This window comes from Hetaerina americana, unplaced genomic scaffold (genome assembly GCF_022747635.1).
Source record: "Hetaerina americana unplaced genomic scaffold, ioHetAmer1.1.p SCAF_3, whole genome shotgun sequence".
Classification (NCBI taxonomy): Eukaryota; Metazoa; Arthropoda; class Insecta; order Odonata; family Calopterygidae; genus Hetaerina; species Hetaerina americana.
Window position 1 is genome coordinate 48,777,927 of NW_027286874.1, and position 22,846 is coordinate 48,800,772.

The 22,846-nt window shown below is 33.6% G+C and overlaps 1 protein-coding gene across 8 annotated transcripts in view; it reads right to left on the reverse strand.

Moving 5' to 3' along the window:
* Positions 1-22,846, reverse strand: part of sls (sallimus) — a 249,950-nt gene that overhangs the window by 146,201 nt on the left and 80,903 nt on the right. For all 8 annotated transcript variants that reach the window (XM_071587293.1, XM_071587296.1, XM_071587295.1 and 5 more), the window contains 20 exons: positions 20,670-20,790; positions 18,738-18,925; positions 18,128-18,345; positions 17,305-17,563; positions 15,349-15,567; positions 15,030-15,224; positions 13,868-14,048; positions 13,179-13,537; positions 12,892-13,098; positions 12,470-12,728; positions 9,567-9,703; positions 9,204-9,465; positions 7,418-7,571; positions 7,194-7,327; positions 6,086-6,317; positions 5,371-5,542; positions 4,307-4,493; positions 2,358-2,560; positions 436-563; positions 126-318 (listed from right to left, as the gene is read on the reverse strand). In XM_071587293.1, coding sequence (XP_071443394.1) covers positions 126-318; positions 436-563; positions 2,358-2,560; positions 4,307-4,493; positions 5,371-5,542; positions 6,086-6,317; positions 7,194-7,327; positions 7,418-7,571; positions 9,204-9,465; positions 9,567-9,703; positions 12,470-12,728; positions 12,892-13,098; positions 13,179-13,537; positions 13,868-14,048; positions 15,030-15,224; positions 15,349-15,567; positions 17,305-17,563; positions 18,128-18,345; positions 18,738-18,925; positions 20,670-20,790 — 4,008 coding nt within the window. The remainder of the gene's footprint in view (positions 1-125; positions 319-435; positions 564-2,357; positions 2,561-4,306; positions 4,494-5,370; positions 5,543-6,085; positions 6,318-7,193; positions 7,328-7,417; positions 7,572-9,203; positions 9,466-9,566; positions 9,704-12,469; positions 12,729-12,891; positions 13,099-13,178; positions 13,538-13,867; positions 14,049-15,029; positions 15,225-15,348; positions 15,568-17,304; positions 17,564-18,127; positions 18,346-18,737; positions 18,926-20,669; positions 20,791-22,846) is intronic.

Below are 22,846 nucleotides of genomic sequence, written 5' to 3' on the forward strand. Positions count from 1 at the left end.
GCTCATTAAATGAAAATGTAATTTTTTAAAGCCTGATTTTTTTGGTTCCTTCAATTTGAAAATATCAAGGTTTTACTGCAAGGGATGTTGTCAAAGAAACAACCAATAAAAATAAATTTCTTTACCTCCTTTTGGACTTGCTTCTGCTTGGCTACATGTACTTCCTTGCCATGAACACTTGATTCTGATGGTTCAGGAGGAATGGTAATTATCTTTGTCTGTTTCTTTTCTTCTTGTTCCTCCCTTTCTTGCTGAGCTTCACGAATCAATCTTGGAGATGGTGGAGGAATCCATTTAGGTTTTTCCTCTTTGGAATCCCTATTCAAAATATAATTAAACTTAATAAAATCTTATAGATTTGAAATAGCTCTGTATCAATGTTCTGGCAATCATGTTGTTACATAATAAGACAAGAAAAGCATTATCTCCACTTACACTTTATCTTCATAACTTTGGGCCATGCCTTTTGCCAGTGATTTAGAAACAATTTTCTCTCCAGGAATAGCAAACTGATGCGACTGCTCTCTGAGTCTGGCTTCCTTGATCACTTGTTCTTCTTCCAACTTGAAAATATAAAATAAAGAACATTTGGTCAGTTGGTTAACTTCTAAATATATATGTACATATATACCTGTATATATATATATATATATACATATATACATCTATATATATATATATTTTTCAAACATATAGCATGACTTAAGATGTTAGGAATTCATTAAATCAGTCTATGGCTCCTGATTACAGTTAAAACTCTTTAACTATATTTCATCACTATATTTTAATGATCCTGAAACAAGTCAGTGATTTTAATTTCTGTAACTCATTGGCCTCCACACACACCTATACTAATTAGGTTAAAGTTATTCTCCAATAATCCATCAAGGGCATAAATTAATCTCCAAATTGACTTTCCTGAATGTACACAATAACACATATTATTAACAATAACAATATCACCTTTACATACTTTAGGACATGAGGTAGTTAATTTATTCACATCAACAACATACCAAAAAATGAATCTCAGAAATAATAGAAGATTAACTTTTAGGGGGAAGAATCTGACAGCATCTTTAAGATACATAATTTATTCATTGTAATGTAGCTTAGTAGAAAGTAAATTTTTAAGCTGACTTTTGAAAGTGGCAAGCATTTCAGGCAACTATTGATGCTATAATCATGCAATCCAGTGTTTGACACTGATTATCATGTAAATTTTACAACTTCAGTGAGACAGACATAGACACATAACTTAAAAGTAATTTGAGTGAACTGGTTACTACAAGTATGATTCATTATGTTACCAAAATCATGTTACTAGAACATAACAGAATTACAGAGCAAAATTTTCATATGTAAGGAGCAACATCAAACTTTGGGGCGTTACTATATGAATAGTGTTGGTTCCCTGTCATTTCCTAGAATATTACAGTTGTATTTTACAGAAGATTTTATTTTATTCAGACTTAAATAAATATTAAGCATACCATTTGTCCTAGCAACTGACCCAAAGATGCACTTTTACACCCCACTGAGCCACATGCTGCTGCTAGAGAGATTCCTGTAAGGCTTGCTATCTTAATTTCTCTCCCTCTGGTAATTATTATCTTCATGGAATGGTATAAGATAGGAATGTAGTACTAAAAATGTACCAGCCATTGAGAGTTTCCTCATTGCCCACGGTAACAGTTTAAGACTCAAGTGGAAATTAAAGTGTGCTAATGGGTCTTCAGCTAGAACAAACCACAAGCTAAACCCTCACAACAATATGAAATAAATAAAAATTACTATTAAATAAGACTGTAATGTTTTCTAAAATAGAAGAATTGTCGCATTGGACGCACAACAACAAAAATGGTTTCACACATGTGTATTTGTGCAAATTCACTGCGTCAAAACTTTGCTTGATCTACTCAAAAGTTGCAATAAATACTTTTAAAGTTAAATGAGTAACACAGTTGGTAGGGCGTAGTAAGCAGTATTACAGCATTCTCTGAACTAAGCAGAGTTAATATAGTCTATAAGGTCTTTCTCCACTAAGTTGACTAATTCAGCTGACCCAAAAAGTATGCATACACAAAATACATTTTTAGCAAGACTCAAGTTACTTTAATCTACCCTTAAGGCCCTATCCTGCCCACAAGACAGAGGTTCCTTGCATGTAATCAAAGCTCTAGCATAAGTACCATGACTTTAACAAATATCAAAATCACAGCACTGTAATTCACATAGTGTCAAGATCATGACGATGCATTGTGTTCGCCTAACAAAGCACTTATTCATATATATATTATTCATATATTCTTATTCATAACCTTGAATCTAACAATTATTATATATTTAACATTTACCTCTTTCAGCTTGATGTAGTAATCATCACCTTTCTTCTTCCTGACTTGCTGGGTCCATTCTGGCTCTTGCTCTTTAACCACCTTTGATTTTAAGTGATCTGTAGGGATTTCAACTTGCTGCCCACTTCTTTCTTCAAATATCCTCTCCAATTCTGTTTCCTGTCTCTCCTTCTGGTATTGACCCAGTTCAAAGTCATACCACGCTGCCATGTGGCACAAAAACATTATGAAAACAATGCTAATGCAGATAAATACGCTCAGCAAACAGTACATGCAGGAGCTCATTAAAATTTGAAGTTGATTGAATTCTATATGCTTAAAAGCTTACATTCTCAATCTCTACAGCCAAGACATTAAGCCCTTAAAATCACTAAAATGTGCATAATACTAAAGGCACATAGATCTTGCTTAACTTGAGGCATCTATTAAGATTATGTGAAAATTCAATCACTTTCAAGTTGATTTTAAATTAAGCAGTTTCACAATTACCTTAATGGAACACATATCAAGCAATAATGAGGGGTCAGGAAATACATGGCTGGGAACAATGACAGTAACATGACACATACATATACATAACTTAACAATAACAATACATAAAGGAAAACATAATCCTTAAGCTATTTTAAGAGGAATTTAATATATTTCATTTAAAATTATAAACAGGTACGTTATTTAGTAAAAGGTTAATAAAAAAATGAAGCTATATACACCTCAGTGGATATTTGTAGCTTATTATTTAATATTAAATAAGGTTCAATTTTTGGTTATTTGGAAATTTTTGGTCCAACAATTTTCATGCCTTTGTGAAATATAGTTTTTTTTTAAGAATGACAAAGGAGAACAAACAGGAAAAATAACACATTTTTGAATATATACAGTGGAACAGCACAACAAGGATAGTTATGAAAAAATCCATACCTGAGAAGTCCTTAAATGGAAGCATGAAGAGACAAAAGAGGTCGTCATATCTTTCAATCAGTTAGACACTTCTCCCAATTGAAAAGCAACTTCCTCTAATGGCCACCATTAGAGAAAAGCAGGTAAATTTTCGAATGTGTGAAGTAGTAGGTTTTGTGCAAGCAGTGTCATGGTGTGTTAGTATATTAAAACAGTCCACTCCATGATGGTTGATTGAAATACAAATGTTGATTGTATTTGAGTTGAATAATGAAGTCAATAATGTTCAATTTGGAAGTTTTCACAATCAAATGTTCATGGAATGAGCTTTTGTTCACTGCAAACCATTGTTTATTAGAAAACCGTGTTGCTGGTTTAAGTGTAAGCTTGTGATTAGAATCAAGGTGGTTTTATGTGGATTGTTTAAAAAAATCATTTGCACTTAAGGGTATCAGAAACAAAATTCTCATATACATTATTAAAAAACAAAAACTCTGGCATGATGTACACCTGAAAAACAAAGCAAAGCTCCAAGGAAGTGGACCTCAAACTGTTTTAATTACTTCTTTGATTTCAAAAATCTTTTTAAAGCTGAAGTAAAATGTGAAGGTAACCCAAATGCAATGATATCAAATGCCCAGACAATATTTAGGTAAAGGCAGGTGAATCGACTGTGGAATTTTGGAATTGAAAATAAAACACTCAATTGCAATATCTCAATTCCTTTCAATACAGCAATCATACCAATCATTCAGAGTTTTTCAAAAATCTCTTGAGAATGATAAGATTGTGTCACATTGAAAACAGTTAAGGTATTTCAACTAAGTGTGAGATATTACAAAATGGTTTATTTACAATAAACCAGACAGAATAATATATTTTTGAACAGTTTGAGAACCAACTCCCACCTAAAAAAAGCCAATTATCTACAACAGCTATTTTCTCTGGAAAACTGCAACAGTAGCTCCTGGGATATTCTTCTGATTTCAACCTAAATAAAACATAAACTATTACTAAAAACATTTTTTTATTATGATGGGTTAACTTACGTCTTGGTGAATTCTTGAGAACTTTTCGATAGTCATCATAACGAGATGTTACAGTTAAATCAGTTACTGCATATGCTTCTCCAGCTGAGTTCCGAGCAATTATTTCCACTTTTCCATTATCATACTGCCGGGTCTTTGGGATATCTAAATGCCACATGCCGTCATAGGTCAGTTTGTACTTGGTGCCCTAGAATAATAAAAACAAAGAATTAAATATGCACCAGAAATAGAGCATGAGGCAGGATGATTTCAAGACCCAAAAATGTTTAAGTTTTAAAAGATTTCCTTAAAAGAAAAGAAGAGGGACACTATTCATACTGATAATTTGGATATTGTGCATGTATATACATAATTCTGGCACATTAAAATTCAACTTGTAATCTGGGGAACATCATCCTCAATAAATCAAGTATTTTTAGTTCAGAAAAAATAGTAAGACTCATATGATATCAAACTTTTTGTGCACATTGTCACCCTCTATTTTAATATTTGGGAATATTAACTGTACCTTGTGTCTAATATCTAATATTAAGTGAATTATGCCAAGAAAAACAAGAGTGACTTTTAAATTAATAACAGTTATCACCGTCACTATACCAGAAGATGTTAAGATATACACGTGAAAACAAAACCCGTCAGAAGGACCAACATCAATGTGCACAAAATTGTATAACAATCTACCCAACCATTTAAAAAATGAGACAAGAATTTCACCATTCAAGAAGAATCCATTATCAAATCTGGTTGATGAGTGTTATTATAGTGCAAATGAACATTTATGTAAAACTTAAGTGTATATTAGTTTCCTGTGATAACTGTATTTGTATTTCTACTCATGAATAATGTTATCTATATCCCATTGAAGTGTCCTCTACAGCTGGCATGGCATACTCTCAAAATAATGTACACTACTGAGCTGGATAAATAAATGTATAATTATTATATATATATATATATATATATATATATATATATATATATATATATATATATATATATATATATATATATATATATATATATATATATATGATATTAATGTAATGGATAATGCAATAACTTACATTCACAACAGTATGGCCATTCACTAGCCACATCACTCTAGGTTTGGGATAACCTGTGACACGACAACAGAAGCGGGCTGGCTCTCCTTCCATTGCAGTGTACGGCTCTGGTTTTGTAACAAAAGCAGGAGCAGTCTTTGGCCTTTCATCTTGCATCAGTTCCTCTGGAGCCCTATATTAAGGTTACAACATAAAATATGTAAATAATACCAAATTACAAAACAATAACATGCTATAAAATAACAGCAAGAAGTATTAATGAACTTCGAAAATGGTATAATAAGCCATCCGCCAATCAGCCAAATTTTGCTAAATATACGCATGAAACAATAATCAGTACATTATTGTTTCAAGCATATTGCACGAGGACAAATTTGCAAGATCATAGATGAACTAATACTTGTTAGCACAATCAAATTGAATGTGATTGAATATGAATTTGGTTCATATTCATGATCACACTACAAGTTATAAACAACTATTTTCTATCCTTCAATAGAAGCTTTAACAGGAAAAATGCAAGGATGTGAGCTTATTCTTTTATTCCATGTATATTGGTGAGGAGAAATAGCCTAATTTGAAAATAATCAAGAGTGATTAATTGAGATAATGGACTTAAAACATTTTTCAATAGTTTAAACAATTAAATATCATTGTAAGTTGTAGTAAGTCAATTCTAAGATTGAAGTTGAATACTCCTACTCAAAACACTTACAATTGCCAGGCTGCCTCCATTTCTCGAATCCTCTCAATACTCTTCATTCCCTTAGGAAGTTGTGATTCATATATGATGCCTGGTCTTCCAGTTGTTTTAATTATAGCTCTGGTTTCATCCATACCATAAAGATTGGTTGCTCGGCACAAATATTCCCCACTGTCTTCAGGATATACCCATCCAAAGTTCATTGCAACATACCCAAAGTCATAAATTGGGGTGAAACGATTCTCTAGAAAATGATAATAATGAAAAGTTAAAATTAGAAAATTATTTTAAATAATGGCCTATAAATGACATCAACTGGGGATTAACTTAAACTAATTTTAAAAGGATTTGTCCTTTAATTAATTGAAATAATAATTATAATCTTTATGAAAACATGGAGTATAATTTAAATATGACATCTGGATGAAGTCAACAGAGTAAAAGAGAGAGAGACAAGTATAAATATTACATGAAAAGGGAAAGTAGGATAATAGGAAAAAGTAAATAATTGTAATTCATAATCAAAATATACAGGTATTCGAATAGGGTAACTAGAATTTAGTGACAGCTGCATTATAAACAATGCTCCGAGCAGACAAAATGCAAAATCATGTGTTTTGAATGTACTGACACTTTTAAAACAGTGGAGGTATATTACATTGGTGTTAGCAAACATCTGGTTTTGTCCTGAATTCTAGGTTAAATGGTAAATTCCTGACAAATTCCTTATTTTTCCCTTTCAAATTCCCAGTGTAGTATGTTTTTAAACATTACATGAAGAATGTAAGACATTGTCAGAATGGTCATAGTGTACATAGTTTTCATTATTTTTATTTGGATAATGTTACTGTTAACATGCACCACCAGTTTGTTGGATTGTTGGCAAGTGCATGTTGGTATTTCTTTGCTCTTGCTTACCTGAGCACGAAAGCCTCACAACCCTTTACTTGCCTTCATGGTTTGTGGATACCTTTCATAGTGTGATTTTATATGTTTTCTCAAATAAAGTGTCCAATTTCAAAAAAATGGAGGCAGTAACCCCATTTAAAATAAAGAAATAGTTAAATTGATCAATATTTAGTTTCCCACACTTGCTTGCCTATAATAACATGAAACTTACTGTAAGGAAGAGGCTTTCCATTAAAGAACCATTCCACTTTCATGTTAGGATCTCCAACAGGTGCTAATTGGCATTCAAACTTGGTTGACTGCATTTCAATGAGTGATGTTTGATCCTGTATTTGAGTCACAAACCTGCAAGCAATAACATTAACAATTAGCAGCAAGTAGAGAATGCTTAATTATACTTCAAACGGAATGGAAAAAAGAACAGGTTCTCCAAACCTGGGCGGCTGCTTCTTATCTGGATCATAAATGTCATCCTCTGTAAGATGGACTTCTGAAGTATACTTCTTAATGGTTGCTTCCATTTGCATTAATGCCTCTGACTTCTTCATTCCCTTTGGTACCTGATTCTGCAGTAAAATAGTTGGGAGCTCTAGAAATGGGAAAGAACCATATGAAAGTCGCAGATCAAATTAATATTAGAAAATTGGAGAGAAAAACACTAGGATGCAAAAGTTTATACTCATTGATAACACCATGAGGAACTTAGACATTTCATGACTTTTCTCAGTTTTCCTGATCCACATTTGTGAACATATGTGCATAAATATTTACATTTATCTGACTCAATCTGCTCTAATACATTTCCATATTAAATGATTCCAAGCTAAAATATTCCAGAAATGCTTGCATTACATAGGCATTGATTTACTTCTGGAATTGTAGATTTCAAAACTTTTAGTCACTGATTTTCATGTAACACCTTTTAACAGCTGTGAGTGGAATTTTTAACTTCAATTTGTAGCTTTAAAATGCATTGTATAACTCCAAGTGAATGAATTAATCTGAGGAAAGAAATACATATGCATATAATTCAAAAGGAAAAATGCTGAAACGTCAATCTCACCCATTGAGCATATTCTGATTTAGTTACAGTTTTCTATTTTTCTTTGCTATAATATAAGAATTGATTTAGACTCTCTTGCAATTTCAGGGCGGCCACTCAACTTATAAATTCCTGTTACAAGTTTTTTCTTCCAATTCCTCTGACAACAATGCTGCATTTTCCCTAAGTTCTCTCCTGAATGTTTAGAATACAATTATGCACTTCTAGTGAATCATCCCTCATCAATGTGCATTACACTGGTATCACCAAAATCGATCTTCCCTTATTCTTAGTTTTTGGCAGAGCCCGCACATGTAATTGGCCAGACAAAATAATACTGATCTCACAAATGTGTTTATGGTTAAATGGAAGAAGGGACCATTTGGTCTCAATTTTGCCCAAATAAAGACATCTAACTACGCAACAATTTAAGAGTGTAAAAATCATTCGCCTTGACTCTGAAATTGTTGCATTTAAATGCACATTAGCGGATGACTCCGTTAAAAGTTACTGTTGCGGCATCTCCCGCAGTTTCTTTGGAATTACATCTAACTATCTATATAACTGTACACAAGGAGCATTGCCAACAGTGTCAAGGGACACTGAAAATTGAGCATATCATATTCGTAACTTAAAAAAATATCCTGATTTCCCTCACTGATAAGCCACCCAGAATATAGGCATTAACCCTTATTGTAATTGAATCAACTAATGCACTTTAAGCACCATAGATCTAAAACTGGAAAGTATTCCAGAGTCTAGGGGTAGTAGCATTTAGGGGAGGTGACTGACAGCTGAGGTCATTTGCACCAGAGGGGATGGACAGGAAAGGATGAAGGGTGGAGAGAAACCTGGCGTCGGCATTAGCCTACTCTTTACAAAAGGCACCAAGGGGTCCGCAGCTTAACGTCCCATCCGACGGACGGCATACTCACTCAAAGTGCCCTCCACATAGCACCTAAACTAGGGATCGAGATACCTCTGAAAAATATTCAACACCGCCGGAATTTTAACCCGGGCCCTCTGGGTGAGAAGCCAGTACGTTAGCCACCGCACCAATCCCGATCCCCTCCAGAGTCTAGGTCTGGGTGCAATTAAGTTATACAGTATAGTGACTCTTAAATAAAAGCCTAGAATGAACTCGAATACTCAAAATACTTGAAAAGTATTTGTACTTACTTTTACAAGAAACTGTGGCCTTAGTGGTGTCTTCACCCAAGTCATTGATTGCACGGCAAACATACTCTCCAGAATCCTCAGGGTAGGCATAAAGAATGTCAAGGGAAACAAATCCAAAATCATATAAGGTTCTAAAGCGATGTCCAGAAGGCAAAGGCTTCCCATTATGGAACCATTCTACTCTCAGCTTTGGATCAGTTCTTGGTTCCACACGGCATTCAAATCTAACAGGCTCTCCTTCCCCAATGCCAACTGACTCAATCTGAAATGTAAAAAGAACACATTATAGGCTTTAGCAAACAGGCTGAGCACATAAGTTATAAAAACCAACAGAATCTCACAATTACAAGCATTTGCCATTACCTGTGTTATGAATTTCGGTGGAGAGAGAGGAGCATCTTCTTTAGGTGCAACAGTCAAAGGACCTCTTTCCAACTCTTTTAATTTTTCACCACTGATTCCTTGAGGGAGCTGTGAGTCCAATATAATGTCATGTTTGGCTATAAAGAAAAATAAAAAATTAATATTCTATGTAAATGACCAAATTTCACTGAAGTTAGGTACCAGCACCAGAAAATAATTTTTTATCGATGTTAGGTTTTTATAGTACATATTTGTGATGTATATATAACTGCATGTACTCTAATAAATTCAAAAACTCCAGTAAAGCTGACATTGTGGCTAAGAGGTGCTTTCACATGGGGAGTACACAAGCATGTAATGCTAAACACTGCCTGTGTCGTAATGCTAAATCTTCAGCACTTCTAAGCTACAAAGAAATCATGTACCTCCACTCTACTGTCCTGCAGTGTGTGGCCGTATAAAATCAGTTGCATAACCAAAGGTATTTCAAGCCCTATACATCTATGTATCATGGTATTTCAATGGTACTTTACTGCCAACTACCTGTATTTCATTTCCCACTGAACCAATGCAGCATAAGCTTATATAGAATTCTCCTTAGAATATTCACCCAGGTGGCTCAATTCAAATTATCCCTCATTTTCTGAACATTTCACCAGAGAGTCTCCAAATGTATTTTTAAATATTGATAGTTTTAACAACTGTGCTTACCATGCTAGTTTTCCTTTAATTTTCCCAGATGTTTAAAGATCGCTCATATGGATGATCATATTATCTAATCTACTAATCCATTAGATGGTCTTCACTTTGATGCTTGGTTCATCTTGCTAATTTTTTTATTTGCCTCCACAATGAAGATAACTAAATTCTTAGTCCATCCTCCGCTCACAGAAACATCATCCATTACATTACAGACCTGAGCCTAAGTTTTACTTCACTAATATTTTATCACTTCCAATGATATTCCATCCATCCCAGGTGCCTTGTTTACCAGTGAATCCCTTGCTGTATCATCAATTTCAACTCTGGAAATGCATTCTACTTTTTCATCTTCATTGATATCTTATCAAAGTATTTTAAAGCAACCTGGATATCTGACTGTAACATGGGTGTCATTTTGTAACATGACAAAGCTTGACCTCATCCTGCCCCAACAACAGTTGTAACCATCACTGATCTTCACTTGGATACTCTACCACATCCACCATACACACCAGAATTCGCCTCAATTGTTTATCACAGGTTAGGACCACTCAAAGAGGTGATGGGAGGAAAGAAATTTCATTCTGATGAAGAGGTACACCAGGTAGTGCACCAGTCACTTGACCACAAGAATATTTTTTCCTGAGGAATCCACGTACTTCCTGCGCACTGAAAGAAGTGTGTTGAATGGCAAGGAGACTATGTCGAAAATTGATACACTTGTGCTCCATTTTTGTTCAAATATTTAGTTTTCATTAGATTCACCTATGTACAAAGTATACCTTAATTATCACTAGGTAATATTCTCTGTTTCCATGTTTCATTTGACAAGTAAGGTTATATTGCAATGCTTTACCTAGGGATACTATAGGATTAAAGGACAACATGAGCATTTCATAAAATACATACATATTAACTGAACAATTATACTGCCAACTAAAAACTACAAATATTTCAATATAATTAATATACGAATACCTATACCTGGTTAATTTTACAACCATACCCATAAATGATTCTTATGATAATTAATATTTTGATACCATTACCTACTTATTAGTACACTTAACACCTTTCCAGTTGTAATGTCTCCACTATATACTTTGCAATTTTAAAGTACCCAGACTATATATACTGAAAAGTATTATGTAATAACATCTCTGCATTAATTATACAGAAAAAAGTACTGTATAACAATTAAAAATTGTTAAACCCATTAGTTAAAAATTAGCTCACGTTTTCAAAATTTACACCCCTGACACTTGTTTTACTAAATCACCTATGAAGCTTATCTACACAAAATAAGAATTAATTTTCCCCTATCATCTGTGTGAATTCAAAGTATGTGATATAATTAGTAAATGGAGATATGTCGCATCTGATGGTTACTTCGGGACATTCAGTTAGCTTCCACTATTAGCCTCATCAGATATGAATCCACCTGCATCTAATAGTGAAAAAAATGTTAGTTATCTTAGTATAACAATATACAGGCCAACACCAACTTAAGTTCATATGAATCCTGGAAAATCAATCAAACCTTGTATGCCTGAGAGAAGATCACCAAGTCCTTGCTCCTCCATGAATAAAGTGAACTTATCTGTGAGAAAAGTTCAAGGATGACTACATCATGAATTGATTTCCATAACTTTGAATTTCATGTACACTCAAGGTATAATTACATACCTTTACCTAGTCTTAAACAAATCATCTATGAGAATTTGGTTTAGATTTAACATCCATATTCGTAGAAAATTGGTCCACATATTGACAGAAAATTGTTATTACTTTTACTACACAGCAATAATAATAGTTGACATTATTTTTTTGTTATTGATGTGCATCACTTTAATAAATTTAACGATAAAGTCATAGCAAAATAAAAGAATTTCTGATGGTAATCTCCATAATTGTGGGCAGGCTATTTAAATTTGGATTTAAATTGAACTCTGATGGTTAACTTATTCTTAATTAAAATGACTGCAATATTCAAATCTTTTATATAAAGTAACTGCACTAGACTGCTTTTCAAAATTAAAAAACTAACAGGGATGACCAAGCTTTGTAAAACAACCTAGAGTTTAAAATGATTCAGGATGAAATTATTACAAAAATATTACACACTATGTATGTTTCTCTTCTTTCATTAAAAGTAATGTATATTACTATAAATATTGGCATATGATAAATGTGAAACCAACCTTTACACATCAGAGTGGCTTTTGTTGTTGCTGATCCCCACTTGTTCGTAGCTCGGCAAAGGAATTCACCTGAGTCACGTGCATAGGTCCAGTCAAGATCAAGAGAAACAAAACCGAAGTCATTCAATGTTCGCACGCGTGAGCCAGTGGGGAATGGACGCCCATTGTGGAACCAATCAATTTGCATAGTTGGGTCACCAACGGGTTCTACACGGCAGTCAAAGTGGACAGGAGCTCCCTCAGTAATATCCGTCACATCCTGTATTATAAGAATTATGAGACCATAATTACATATGACTTATCACTTTATAATTAAATAGCCACTTCAATTGAAATAGATAATCTCAGCATAATTATTTCTAAATTTTAAATGATCTTTACTCATAAATCACGATACATGTATGTGAAAGAGAAAATATTACCTTAAGCTCCGTGACGAATCGTGGAGGTTGAGGCTTTTCTTCTTCAGGAATTATTTCTTCTTTTTTATACAAGGCTTCCTCAAGCCTCTGAATACTGGTTGTTCCAGTTTTAAAATCTCGTGGTAGTTGAGGTTCCAATATAATGCCTTGTCTTCCCTTAACTTGAAGCTGACAAGATACTGTAGCTTCTCCATGCCGATTAGTAGCCTAGATTAAATTAAATGATCATTAACCACATCTGAAATACTTGGTTTTACTACGTATGCAAGATAAAGATATAATCATACCTTGCAGGTATACAGCCCTGAATCCCTCTGATAAACACCAGCAACTTCCAAAATGACAAATCCAAAGTCATTTATTGTCTTTATTCGAGAACCAGCAGATAAAGCCTTTCCATTATGGAACCATTCTACTCTCATACTGGAATCGTTGATAGGAATCAATCGACATTCAAAATGAGCCAATGAATTTTCTTGCAAGACTAAGTCTCCTGGTGTTGTTACAAATTCTGGAGGCTTTCCAGTATCTTCTTCTTCAACTGGAGCACCTCGGACATGCCCTAAGCCTTCAAGCTCAGCAATTTTTTCAATTGTGTTTTCCATTCCCTTAGGCAACTGTGATTCAAGAATGATGCTTCTCTTGCCTATAGAATATGGACAAAAATAAATTAAATAATAATTGAATAAAACCCTAAATCAAAATTGCCAATGTGAAATCAAGTATTTTGGAATGTTTTCATTTTTTTTCAGAAATGTTTTGTTTTTGCCAGACTCAAAATTTCATCTTAACTTCTATGCCCCCTTAAAAATGTTCAATGACATAAAAAAATGGCAAACAGCATTTGTAGTGCTACTGTTATCGATAAAGAAGTATTTAGTTCCATACGTAATAAGTACAACGAGATGATAAATTCAATGAAATATTCTTGGTAGATAAATTCCACTCAATGTATTCGGACTTCATTGTTACAGACCTTGTACTTTCATCGTTGATATTGTTACAGCTTCTCCATAATCATTGGTGGCTCGGCAGGAATATTCTCCAGAATCTTCAGGATACACAGGTGAGATTTCTAATATGACGAAACCAAAGTCATGGAAAGTCCGGAAACGTGACCCAGTTTTAAGTGATTTGCCATTCCAAAACCACTCAACCTATGAAGTAAGACAAATATTTCTATGATTTCAATACTATAATGAAAGAATGACAAACAAACTTTTTGAATCAAGAGGATAATGTTGAAATATATGCCTACTCTATGAATACCTAAAAAGTTATTTGTATATATTTCTAGTTTGATATGTTAAACATTTAAGATTAAAAATAAGGTGGTAGGCTTAAATTGAGGACATAATATATCTAATTTCATAAGGTCAATGCTACCCATAGTGCATGTTGTCATTAGATAAGCATCTATTTGAATACATATTTTTGCACTTCCCAAATGGAATCATTGGGGAGAGTATTGTATTTATGAATAAAATCAACTTCAGAGTGTCATTTTAAGAGCGTATATTTTTTTAGGACTCCTCTACAATGACCTCGTCCTTATTCATGCATGTTACAAGGATCAGATCATTGGGCATGAGAGCTCAAAAATAACATATTGCACAGCACAAAATTTAATGCTCAATGGTTGGGTCAATAGAAAAAAAAACTGATTACATATTCAATAAGCAGGGATCAGGATACCACTGAAAATATCTCTCCAGGATTTGAATCCAGGCCCTCTCAGTTGGAAGCCAATACACTAGCCACTGCACCATCCCAATCCCCCTCTTTCATCTTCAGAAATTATCAAAACTTATCTTGAATTACTTAAAGTCATAAACTTCAATGATTTAACATTTAATTTTTACAATATTTTTACTTATATCTCCAGTTACCTTTTTGGCCATTATTTTAGTAGCATCAAATAAAATATCAGATGTGAAAAAACACTTAGAGATTTGCATTAGGTACACTTGTTCTGTGAGACTCTGTCACCACATTCTGTATCAAAGCTTGCTCATTATTAGCCAATTTTTATGCTGAACCATCAGGAATGTCATAAATGTACAATATGAAATAATTCAAACAATCTAAAAAGCAATCTTATGCAGCAAAATAATATTTTTTGCAGTAATTGAGAGTACCTTGAGTTTTGGATCATCAGTTGGTGTGAGTCGGGCCTCAAAGTGTGCGCTTTCACCTTCACGCAAGCTATCAATATTGGAGAGTGGCACAGTGAAGACAGGAGCTTGGCATCTTTCTTCAGCAGTGAGGACATCTCTAGATCTGATATGGGAATCTTCAAGGGTTTGTATCTTCTCCAGTCCACCTTCCATTCCCTAGTAGAGATGCAAAAAAACAAGAGTGATGAAAGTCAGCATAATTAAATAAATTAAAGATGATGCTGTCAAAATATCAAAATAGCCTATTGCATTACTCAGGCCATTCATGATATTTATTTACCTGAGGAAGCTGTGAATCCAAAATCAGATTTGCTTTGGAAACACATTTAAGTGTTGCCTTGGTCATATCCTCTCCAACACGGTTGACAGCTCTGCATTCATATACTCCAGAATTTTCTTCATAGCAATACAGAATGTCAAGAATAACAAGTCCAAAGTCATGGAATGTGCGATATTTATGGCCATGTGGAAGCTTCTTTCCATTGTAGAACCACTCCACCTATTAGATAAATTAATGATTAATGTGTAAATTACTGAACTCTTACTAAAACCCAGTTTAAAATTTTTTAATGTCATTCTAAAAATGTGTGTAAATATTCAAACACCAGTTTCACCGATAAAAGCACATGCTCATCAATCATATTTCATGCACATATTTACGGTCTTTTCTTCAAAAAGACTGCACAATTTGCCACTCAAGTTTATAATAAATATCTTTAAAAAAATTGAAGTATATATCCCTTAGACAACACTAGTGTACAGTGAAACTAATCGAAGAGACATGATCATATATGAACAAGAGAAATGTTTAATAGGACGATAACAGAACTACTGCATAAAAATGAAAATGATTGCATGCTTTTTTAGAAAAAAATAGAAGGCAAAACCTCTGTACGAAATGTGCTACATGGCAACTTTTATAGAAATACAATGACATTTTCTCTAAGTTAGTTATAAGCCATTTATAAATGTAAATGTCTGATTTATTTTTGTCAAAAGAAGAATAATCAGAGGAGAATACAAAAGTAGAAAATGAGTCTTCCAGCTTAAACAAAGTGGCATAAGTTTATCTATGAGATTGCATCCCAGAAATCCCATCCCTTAATTTACTCTATCATAACCCTCTTACCTTCCACAGAGCCAGCAATTCAAGATCATCGATTTCCCTACACCCTAACATTTGGTGCAGATAGCATCATCTACATCATCATGCACTGTATGGTGCCTACATATATGTGTCTTCTGAAATTTCTTCCATGCATGCCCAATTTTTAGGACAAAAAACAAACCTTCACAGAATAAATTCCAGAAAATACAGAGCTTCTGTAATCAGCTTTGTCTAAATAATTTTTATAGCCAAATAAGAAACTGTCAGCTTTATTTCAATTTCTAAAGGAAATGTAAATAAGATTGATCAAATGACAGTAAAAGCAGTGTTTACAAGTAACTAGACGAATTCTGCTAATAACAGTAATGACTTGAGAACTCAAAATTGTACACTTGTAAGTTACACAAGTACATTGAGTATGAAAAAAAAACTTTTAAAGTTGATGAAAATTTTAGTTGGTAAATGTCACTTGACACCTTTGTTGAGGTAAGGTGACAGGAAGTAGAGTGAATGGGATAGGAGGTAATGCCTTTTGCTAGAACCAATGTGTAATCTAATCATCAGATGACCTGATGTCAAATAGTATGCATGCTACGGTAATTTATAATTAAATTGATGATTCTGTAACTAAATACTCTCTTATTTATGTCTATTCTCATACATTAACTGATTTATTGAAAATGAAGTTTCCCATCTCAAGTAAGGCTGAGATATCACAAAAACCACTACCCTTGGCCACAGAAACAGTTTGTTGAATGTTTTTTTTCATTCTGGGGACCCTTGAGAAAATCTAGGCAAAGCTTACATTTGATTTCATTTTCCAATCTATTATTTATGATACTCAAAATCACAATAAGTCTAAAATTTTTGTAGGCCCTCTAACAAGTGGCCACTGAGCTTAACTGGCTAGGACCTATACGTATGCAGGTAAGAAAGCTATTCGGTGAAACTGTCCTAGTTTATAAACATGATGATTGTTAAAGTTGAAAAAGTTTTTATTTCGAGTTAAAAAATATTCTCTATCACATAATACAGCCAATTTAGTTCAAAAATGGTTTTTCCAGTATCATTTAAAAAATACTTTTCCACATATCAGTCTGAGCCAGGAAAACTTTATCTGTCACTAACCTTTAGGTGAGGATCAGTGATTGGTGTGAGGCGAGCTTCAAAGTGGGCAGACTGTCCTTCAACAAGAGTTGTAATGTCAGATATTTGAGTAATGAAACGAGGAGGCTCCTCAACTGGTGTCTGAGGCTCTGTAGAGCGAGGATGTCCAGATAGTTCAAGCTCACGAATACGGGCAAGTGAATCAGGCTGCAAAGTATCCAAATATACTCCACCCTTTCCTCGGCACTTAAGAGATGCTCTTGTTGTATCCTCACCATATCTGTTAATTAGAGAAATGACAGTTTGAAAAATAGATCATAAAGTTTGATATCCTGCTTACTCATAGCAGGGCAGACTAATAGCTAAGCCAAAAATTGTACAACATACATTAACATTTAGAGTTAACTTATTTTCCATGTTGTAAACTTGAAACTATTCAATGGCACATATATTCATTAAAGCACTTACAACCAACTGCAGACAGAGGAGTTACAATGATTTTACTTCCCCAAGTTAATTCTCTGAATGCCATTGAATATTATTAATTCATTAAACCCAGAAGAATCATTCTTACAGCTTCACAAAGATCAATCAAATTAATACTGACTAAGCTCAGGATTTTGAATATGTTGAAAAGAAAATTACACTTTGAAATAATTAGTTTTGGCCACTAGTTATATCATGTAATACAGAAAATATTTAAGTAGCTAGGTAGAAAAAACCATTTATTGCTACAGTATAGTTCATGGTGATGAATAAACTCGTTCTATTTCTGGCTGAACATTTGAACTGGCTGAGAAAATTAACCTACCCAAGTGTTTAACAGAATACTGTCATGACTTACTTATTGGTAGCTCTACAGACGTACTCTCCGGTGTCATGATTTTGGCAATATGCAATATCCATGACAACAAATCCAAAATCAGAAACATGCTTGATTCGAGAAGAGTGTGGAATAGGCTTTCCATTCAAGAACCACTCCACTTTAAGGTTGGGGTCACCAACTGGTATAAGAGTACATTCAAAATGTGCAGATTCACCATCCTTGAGATTGTCTAGCGACTGAAAGAAGAATAATAAAATAAATGAAATCCACATTCACAATATGATGATCATGAATGCTAATTAAATCTTAAGAAAATCAGTTTTCATAAGCCAAAAGTAAATGGAATTTGATAAGAGTTGATTCAGTTAATATTAATTGTTTGCAATATTTTGCTCTCACCAGCAGGATATAAGATTTTTTTTAATGATCAGCAAATAACATATTTTGGTACCAACTAAGATAATGCTGATTGGTAAAATTGGCTTCTGACCTTAACACATTGATAGCACAGTCCGAGAAAAGTTTTGGATATAAATATCTTTTACATATGGCTACCCATAAGGTTAATTTTACTGATTAATAATGTCCAAGAAAGTCTACATTTGGAGATAACAAAAATTGAGTTTACCTTCAGTTGAGTAGTAAACTGAGGCTTCTGGCCCTTTGTCTTCTCAACACACTCCAGATTTACACTCATTTCAGCCTGACCCCATTTGTTTGTTGCTCTGCAAGTGTATTCACCAGAGTCTTCTATCTTAGTTCCTAAAATCTCCAAAACAACCATTCCAAAAGCATGGACTGTTCTTATTCTGTGACCTGTAATTACAATAATTGAGAATGATGAAACTTTATCATTACAAAATGGCATTTTCATTCATACTTCAAACAAATGAAGGTTAACTTATCCAATTCCAAATACAAGTCAAAAGTTCACTTGTATCACTAAATGTTTTCTGAAATGTATCATGTAAAATTAAAGGATTCTGGAAAATATATTTTCCGTTGGTTATTGAAAATTTTTAATTCAAGGGCTTTGATATATCCTAGTCCTAATATAGCATGGGCAACTTTTAAAACTTCTTTCACAAAATTTCTGCCGAGTTGTCCCATCTTCTTCAATATCTTAAATGATCTCAATAGTTTCAGCCTCAACTTTGTGGAAGTTCATTTTAAAAAATGAAAAAGAATCACTTTGTTCCAATCCACCACTTTATTACAGGTACGACTAGTTTCGACGCTACGGCGTCATCCTCAGGTACAAAGTTTAAAGTCACAATCATTGTATATATACCCTCTTCTGGAAAGGGTGGGGGAGTTGTGGGAAGAGGGGGTGGGGAGGGAAGTACGGGGGTAGGTACGAAAGAATGTGGGAGAGGGTAGGAAACACCAGGAAAAGCGTTAGTGAGTAGGGGGGATTGGAAGGTGGGTTAAGAAAGGGGAAAATTTCATTGGTCGGTATAATTTGAGTCAAAGGCTAATGGGGATAAAGGTACGGGTGAGGAGTCAATGGGAGTTAAGGGTCCTTTACTCAATGACATTCTGTTTGAGAACGCATCACCTCTCCTGGAAGCCTCCCTAGCAATAACAGAAAAACAGAACCTGTAACCCCTTCCCCCTAACTCCCATTGACTCCTAACCCATACCTTTATCCCCATTAGCCTTTGACTCAAATTATACTGACCAATGAAATTTTCCCCTTTCTTAACCCACCTTCCAATCCCCCCCACTCACTAACTCTTCCTGGTGTTTCCTACCCTCTCCCACATTCTTTCGTACCTACCCCCATACTCCCCTCCCCGCCCCCTCTTCCCACAACTCCCCCACCCTTTCCAGAAGAGGGTATAAAAACAATGATTGTGACTTTAAACTTTGTACCTGAGGATGACGCCGTAGCGTCGAAACTAGTCGTACCTGTAATAAAGTGGTGGATTGGAACAAAGTGTTTCTTTTTCATTTATTATCTTAAATGATATCGCTTTCAAGGTAAAAATACTTTTCTTATTTGAGGAACAAAATTTTGCAATGCATATTGAACTAACTTTTTTGCATATCTGTGCATATTACGAATTAATTCACCACTATTAACTATCCACTGAATATCAAAATCGTATTACATGAATACATCTATACATATATTACCATCCAATTCTACCATTTCTTTAAGGTGATATCATAACAATGAAGCTACTATTTTGCCTGCAAACATGCTTTGATATTGTACTTATTTGTAACAGTGATAGATTGGTTATAAACAAAGCATTTAACATATTTTATATATCAAACTGAACCAAATATATATTTAACAAGAGTTCCATAACTGCTCCCTTACAATGGTAATGAACCTCTTTTAAAAAATTGATTACAAAATTTATGGAAAATTCTTCCAGCATTCTATAGTGCACAGGAGCATGAAAAATGTCCTTGATTTGATGGCAAACACCATTATGCATCTTTTTTTGGAAATCACCTGCTAAATTGGTTTTTATAGCTATTTCAACATGATTAATATCATGCAGAGTAAACATGAAAAAACACCATAAATTCATTGTATGATACATACTTGCTTTGAGCACTTCTCCCTTGTAGAGCCATTCCACCACCATAGTCTGATCTCCGACAGGTGTGAGAGATGCCTCAAAGTGTGCAATATCTCCTTCACTCAAGTTGGCCAGATTCTGGAACTAAATTAGGGGATTCCTCAATATTAGTTTACTCCAATACATGGAGAAATAATCTTAATAATACAAATTAAGCCAGTTTTCAAAAAAAAAGTTCTGGAAAACAATATGAAACATATAACTATGTTTTTCCCATCACCTATTGAGTGTTAAGTAGAAACTATCACTGCGCAACATGAAATAATATATAGTTGAACAAGTTTACTCATACATTCATTGCCCCTCCTTTATAATTAAAATGCTTAGTTGTACAAAATAGAGAGCAGACCTTAACATTGAATGCATGAAGTCCACAGACTACAGTTTCTTAAAAAGCAGGTGACTAGACTAGCGACATTGTTAGTAGTAAATATACTAAGTAATTATTTGAATTAAAAATGCCAATGAAATTTTTCTTTTACCCTAAAGATTAGTAGTAATTAGTATACATTTCTCCGTGTTACTTTTAAAATTGGTTTCATGTCAGCATTAAGTTATTTTTAATGATATCTTTTAATAATACGCTAATTTTTAATATAAAACTTTAGATTAGATGAAATTAACCAGGATACCATTTTATAAGGCTACAAGAAGGTATATTGGATTAGAAGTAGTTAGGAGTAGCTCTTGTAGTTCACCATTAACTTCTTATAGCATGGAATTCTTATTTTGTGATTTCCTTGGAAGCTATAATCTTGAACTGGAGTTAAAATAAGTATATTTAAATAAAATAAATTATTCTGTACTAATCCATATCTGGACTGAGAAAAATTAACATACACAGAACTGCTGAACACCTAAGCGGGTCAAATTTGTAATAATATTCCTTATTTGTAAAGATATTTATGTAAAATTTTGCTTGACATCAGTTTTTCGACATTTCCTCTCAAGCCACCCCTAAAACAAGACTAATTCTTCAGTTCCAAATAAGCTGGCAAGTCAAATGGCCTTTAGAATTATCAACTAAAGCATTCCATTCAAAGTTTCTGAACAATAGCATAGTTTCAGATGTAGCTACCACAGTAGTACAGGGGAAAGATCCTAGCTGATAATAGCCTTGAGAATGGTAATATCCTGATCATCTAGAAAGCTTTTCATCACCAAATGGTTATTTTCTTTACACACGTATAATAAAAATTTATTGTGAAATTTTCAAAAAGGTTCATGTCATACAGGGCAAACAATCTGCTAATAGTGAGGCAATCAGCACTTAGTTCACCAAAGTGTGGCAAGTCTTTATTGACACACTTTTGGTCACAACATGTTTGAAAAAGCGCAATATGTTTTTATCAATTTTTAGTCAGATTTTGAAACCTTATGCTTTAATGCACCTAACTTAGCAATGTACATGGCAAATACATTAATAGGCATTCAATTTATATATTTAAGGATTAACCATTCAACTTTACATTAAATTTAAATGATTGATAGAATAAAACCTAATTATTTTTATTTTGCTTAGGTAATTAAAAGCATGTAATATCCATCATATCAACTGAATAGTCTCTAGCCACCATCATAGGATATTTCTTATTTTGTAGCACAGCTTAGGTAAAATATGACCACAATTTCAAAGATATGAAATATTTTTTTGATCTAAATCTCACTAGAGTTATCATAAATACAGATTAATGTTAATACATATTGATTACTATGAATCATACTGAGTGCAGTGAATTTTTGTGCACTAAACAGACCAGGACTAGAAAAAAAAGACTAAGGGAGTTCTCTCATTTCTTACTCAAGTGTTCCAAAAAACCTAAATTATAAAACAAGCCTGCAGGAATATAGAATTCTTTAATACAACTATCACCACCTGAAGCTAACCATTAGAGCCCCAAAGCATCTACACAATCACATAATATATATGCACCCAAAATAATGAGAAAAAACCTTCACCAGATAATTATTAAAAAAATACCTGCTCAGTATCTTGTGGATGAAACCCTATAAGTTGCTGGAAAATAAAATAGGTTTTTTTTATGCAAAAATTCAAATTAAGTAATATAAAAAAATAAAAATAAAACTTTATACACAAAAATGCTACTCATACCCACTTAACTAATTGGTAAAAAACCAA